We start from the raw sequence: 5,744 nt of genomic DNA on the forward strand, positions 1-5,744 counted from the left end.
CAACCCCTTCTCTGCTACCACTTTGCTACTCTAGGACAGTTGCAGCCTTGCCCTCCCAGGTTCGCAAAGGGAGGTATGGATTCTCTGGGGACTTACACTGGAATACTATCTAAATTGGAAGCTCTGAAGACTTCTACAGATGCTTTCTCTCTCTCTCTTTCTCTCTCTCTTTTAAGTAGATTAGGGAAGCTGGCAAATGGGTCTTCGTAAATACCGAGGGACAAAATATGATTCGATTTTTTCATTAGATTTCTGGGTGAGTGGAGGTACAGTGCTCCGTGTTATGTGTCGTATGGTGGGGCGGGGTGTGTTTTCTCATCGGTGAAATGCATTGCGCAGATCACCTCCCGTAAACTGAAATGAGGAAAGCTGATTGCGGAGGTGGAGGGGGTGTGCTATTAGGGTGCTGGTGCTTGTTTAGGGGGCCGCGATTGTGAACGCGAGCAAGGGAGAGGCGTGCCAGGCGAGCGCGGGAAAGATTACTGGTGAGGGAAGTGTGTGTCTATTTCCACAGCGCCCTGGCTCGCGGCAGCCCCTGGCTGGGCGAGGGGTGTGATGTGAGAGTGGGGTGGGAGGGGGCAGCAGGCGGGGCCTGCCACGTCACTTGGAGAGTGAGTGTTGGGAAGGAAGGGCAGAGCGGAGAGCCGAGCCGCTGCCGTTGCAGCTGCCGCGGCTGCAGCGAAGGCTTGGGCGGTGGGGAGGTGGGTCCCCGCGCCCTGGCGCCGGGGCAGCCGCAGGGCCCTCTGCGAGGCCTGCAGCGCGACTCACAGGGAGGAGGTGGCGGCTGTGGCGGCGGGAACGGCGACCTTGGCCAGACGGAGCCCGCGGTGCACGTAGGGCGGAGGCCGAGCCCCGCCAGGAGTCTCTGCCGAGCCGGAGGGAGGCGCATCTGGCGCTTCGCTCCCAGCGGCTGCCGGGGGGCTTGAGCGGCTGGAGAAACGCAGTGGGAGCCGGGAAGAGCTAACCCGTCCGGAGGGCGGACCCCCGCGTCCTGGAGCCCAGTCTCAGGCACGGCAGGGGGCGAAGCCACGCGTCTTTTCGGGCAGCCTGTTTCACACGCGCCAGTTTGCGGTTCCAGGTATCCCAGTAAGCTGTGGCACCCAAGCGCGGATATCTGGAGGCGCGGAGCTAAATCCTCTGCGTGTGGGTCCCCTCTCCAGACCTAGCCTTGCAGAGACCGGGGCTTCGGGGCTCACAGACCCAGAGGCCAGGCCAGACCGCGAGCTCGGAGGAGCGCGAGCCCCACCCTACACGGAGGGCGCCGCTGAGAGCCGGGAAGAGGTGCCGCGCTCCAGAGGTTGTGTCGTGGGCGCCGTCCTAGTGGCGGGGAGCGCACCGCGGAGGGGACATGAGGTCGGAGAAATCCCTGACGCTGGCGGCGCCGGGGGAGGTCCGTGGGCCGGAGGGGGAGCAACAGGATGCGGGAGATTTCCCGGAGGCCGGCGGGGGCGGGGGCTGCTGTAGTAGCGAGCGCCTGGTGATCAATATCTCCGGGCTGCGCTTCGAGACGCAACTGCGCACCCTGTCGCTGTTTCCCGACACGCTGCTGGGAGACCCCGGTCGCAGAGTCCGCTTCTTCGACCCTCTGAGGAACGAGTACTTCTTCGACCGCAACCGGCCCAGCTTCGACGCCATCCTTTACTACTACCAGTCCGGGGGCCGCCTGCGGAGGCCGGTCAACGTGCCCCTGGACATCTTCCTGGAGGAGATCCGCTTCTACCAGCTGGGGGACGAGGCCCTGGCGGCTTTCCGGGAGGACGAGGGCTGCCTGCCCGAAGGTGGCGAGGACGAGAAGCCACTGCCCTCCCAGCCCTTCCAGCGCCAGGTCTGGCTTCTCTTCGAGTACCCTGAGAGCTCAGGCCCCGCCAGGGGCATCGCCATCGTCTCCGTGTTGGTCATTCTCATCTCCATCGTCATCTTTTGCTTGGAGACCTTGCCCCAGTTCCGTGCAGATGGTCGAGGTGGAAGCAATGGTGTGAGCAGAGACTCCCCAATTTCCAGGGGTAGTCAAGAGGAAGACGAAGATGAAGAGGATTCCTATACCTTTCATCCTGGCCTCCCCCCGGGGAGCATGGTGGCAGGTGGCTCATCCTCACTAAGTACTCTTGGGGGCTCTTTCTTTACTGACCCATTCTTTCTGGTGGAGACCCTATGCATAGTTTGGTTCACTTTTGAGCTCCTGGTTCGCTTTTCTGCCTGCCCCAGCAAGCCAGCTTTCTTCCGCAACATCATGAACATCATTGACTTGGTGGCCATCTTCCCCTACTTCATCACCCTGGGCACTGAGCTGGTACAGCAGCAGGAGCAGCAGTCGGCCAGTGGAGGCGGCGGCCAGAACGGGCAGCAGGCCATGTCCCTGGCCATCCTCAGAGTGATCCGCCTGGTCCGGGTGTTCCGCATCTTCAAGCTCTCCCGCCACTCCAAGGGGCTCCAGATCCTGGGCAAGACCTTGCAGGCCTCCATGAGGGAGCTGGGCCTGCTCATCTTCTTCCTCTTCATCGGGGTCATCCTCTTCTCCAGTGCCGTCTACTTCGCAGAGGCCGACGATGATGATTCACTCTTTCCCAGCATCCCAGATGCCTTCTGGTGGGCAGTGGTTACAATGACCACGGTAGGTTATGGAGACATGTACCCCATGACTGTGGGGGGCAAGATCGTGGGCTCGCTGTGTGCCATTGCTGGGGTCCTCACCATCGCCCTGCCTGTGCCCGTCATTGTCTCCAACTTCAACTACTTCTACCACCGGGAGACGGAGCAGGAGGAGCAAGGCCAGTATACCCATGTCACTTGTGGGCAGCCTGCACCAGACCTGAAGGCAGCCGACAGTGGACTTGGCAAGCCTGAATTCTCCGAGACCACTAGGGAACGGAGACCCAGCTACCTTCCTCCTCCACATCGGGCATATGCAGAGAAAAGGATGCTCACTGAGGTTTGACAGATGCAGGCAGGGTGTGAATGAAAAGGACGACCCTGAGCAAACAGCCTCAGGCTTCCTTCTCATTCTCCACTCCCTTCACCCAAGCTCCAGACGAATTCCTGATTCCCTCCCCTGCACTGGGTCCAGATACCTGGACTGTCAACCTTGTTGCTTGATCTCTCCAGCATTCAAGGTTTATCCATCTAAATGACATTCTTGAAATTCTAACGGTGCCACCCATTCATGCCCATCTTCTGTCACGTGGATGAGATTTCCGTCTGACCTTCCCTCATGACTCTAAATTTTCATGTCTGGGGCTTGTAATATCTCTAGGAACAGAGATGTCAACAGGATGGAAACCAGGCATACCTGGGTCCTATTTCTCTCCTTGGTGTCCTTTGCTTTGGGGCATACACCTGTCAGCTTTTGGCTACGTGGTAACTAGCAGAAGCTGGAAGACAGAAACAGCGTTCATCTTTCTGTTTTATTCCCTGCCCTGTAACATCTGCTGGTCATCCTGCAGAAGACCCTTGGTAAAGCCTTTAGCTGCACAGCCTCCAAATTTGTTATTCATCTCGAATCTTGGAAGGAATTAGAGAAACTGCAATTAAACTTAGCCATTTGGAGGACATTAGAGTCAGTCCCAGACCAAAGGGGCCAAAGGATTCCTCCAGGTGTGTCCTGGCACAGTGGATATCAGCCTTTGGTCTACATTCAATTCTTCCCTCCTTGACTGTCTAGCTTCCAGGAAGGTTCCTTCTCAGAGCCAAATACTCTTTTTGTGCAAGTGCCTTCCTGTGCAGAGGAACTGGAAAGAGGGAACCACAGAGCCAGGAGAAATGGCTGAATAGAGTCAAGCAACTAGCCTGACCGCATCATCTAAGGAGAGGTATCACTTAAAGCAGACATTGTCATCTGGGAGGCATGCAAAGAGGAACCTTGTTGCAGACGGGAAATTTCTCTCCCACAATTTCCCCCAACCCTCTCAGGCCCCCCCACCCTTCTTCCTGGGAATTTGACTTAGGATTGCAGTTGAAGGTTTTCCAAAGCAAACTCTAGCTTCAACCTGCAGACAGGTAAAAGCATCCATTGGATGCTAACGAGGGGTTCTTCCCATTTTAGGGGCAATGAAATAGGTTTAGAGTAAGGAAGAAACATCATTCCTTTGTTGACAGCCTCACTGTTAGAGGTTTTTTTGCTGAGTCAAGCAAACATTCCCCTGCTCTGCCCCTTGGAGCTGCAGCTGACCTGCTCTAACTGGTAAGGTAATGTGGCAGTGTTACCACCGGATAAGCCATCCTCTTCTAGCGTGAAACTGCTGCCTTCATCCCACCTGCCCACTTCCCCTCATTTCTCTCCTGGTAACATTGTCATTTGTTTGTTGCCTTGAAAAACTGTGATGTACTGTTCTGAGCTCTTCTGGGTGCAGTTCAGAAACCGAAAGGACTGTTAACATGTTTTAAATTTTATATCTATGCTTTAAGACTCTTTGATGAGAATGTCTCTTAAAAAAATTATTTTCTCAAGGAGCAACTTACGAGGGATGGCCTTTTGAGGGTTTTCTTGAGAGACACTGTGGCTCCTGTGAGGGCCAGATCTAAATCTGGATTTTGCCACAGCCTGACAGGGTAACTTGGGCGCCACAGTTCCTCTCCGTGCCTCAGTTTCCCCACCCATTAAATGGGAACATTAATGTCTTCCCCTCCCTACCTCGTGGGGAATGTCGATGAACTCATCTGGGAAGCTGGGGATGATGCTATGCAAATGTGTGAATTTTAGTAAGGAACTTGAGTTTCTAGTTCATTAGCCTGTTTTCCTATCTCCCAGAGGCAAAACCTCTCTGCAGGTTTTGCCCAAGATCCAAAGCCCAAGAGTAGGCTATCCTGGGCTATTGGCTCTTTAAGTCCCTGTTTAGCCTCTTGAACTGGGCCTCAGTCTCTCTTCTTACCCTTCAGCAAGGAGGATGCTCTTTAGACAGGTTCAGTGGGATCCTTCCAGGGCCAGAGGCAGCCTTGATTGGGAGCTTGGCTTCTCCAAACCTGAAATACAGATAAGAGGAGTTCATGATTCAGAAATCTGCTCTGAGGCCATAAAGTTCTGGTTTTCCAAATGCCTTCAGTTACTTCTGGCTATTTGGGGAAAGGAGAAGCGCCCACTACAGAGGTAATGGGGATGATTTCAGCGAGGGTAAATGTTGGAACATGTATGCATGTATCTCTATATGTGTGTATGTGATCATCCTCATCACCATCCCTAATCAAACATTTCCTTTTCAAGTCAGAGCATGCCTGAAAGTAAAGGGTTTGTGGAGAGCTGGGCTCTCCAGGGACTCTGGTTGCCATAGCAACCTTCCAGACTGTTCTCTCTATCTTCTGATTTGGGCAGCAAGGGAGAACAGGAGACTACATATTCCCAGCTTCTGAAATGGGAACACCTCCTACATAGTGCTTTAGGGGCTGGTAATGACCAGTAGGATGTGTGACCTTTGGAAAATGGGGGGGAAGCAGTTCCCCCAAACTTTCTCCCTGGACCTTTCTTCCTGGTTTCCCCATCCAGTCATCGAAGCTGCCTCATCTCACCCCTGATTCTTCAGAAATTTGAATGCTAAGCAACTGCCAGTTAAACCAGTGTCAATATTATCTTTTTCAAAATGACAAAGGGAGACTTGGAGGGGACATGCTCCTCAAGAGGCGGCCAGGCTGGGCCTTGCCGAGAGTCCTGACAGTTATAGTCCATGACAGTATCATGGAACTGCCATCTCCTCAGAGAGAGGCTCCTCCCTGCTCTCAGAGAGACCGAGAGAAATGACACTTCTTCCTCCCGGGGA

At 54.5% G+C, this 5,744-nt stretch overlaps 1 protein-coding gene across 1 annotated transcript; it reads left to right on the top strand.

Annotated features, from left to right (window-relative positions):
• The first annotated feature begins 625 nt into the window (after positions 1-625).
• KCNA6 (potassium voltage-gated channel subfamily A member 6) lies at positions 626-4,867 on the top strand. The gene has a single exon (XM_032390706.1). The coding sequence runs from the start codon at positions 1,349-1,351 to the stop codon at positions 2,933-2,935; it is 1,587 nt and encodes a 528-aa protein (XP_032246597.1). The 5' UTR covers positions 626-1,348; the 3' UTR covers positions 2,936-4,867.
• Positions 4,868-5,744: the final 877 nt, after the last annotated feature.

This window comes from Phoca vitulina, unplaced genomic scaffold (assembly GCF_004348235.1).
Source record: "Phoca vitulina isolate PV1807 unplaced genomic scaffold, GSC_HSeal_1.0 scaffold59, whole genome shotgun sequence".
In the NCBI taxonomy this organism is placed as follows: Eukaryota; Metazoa; Chordata; class Mammalia; order Carnivora; family Phocidae; genus Phoca; species Phoca vitulina.

Bases quoted from the DNA above. Each gene is read 5' to 3' on its own strand.
- KCNA6 (XM_032390706.1), top strand. From the start codon at position 1,349: ATGAGGTCGGAGAAATCCCTGACGCTGGCGGCGCCGGGGGAGGTCCGT.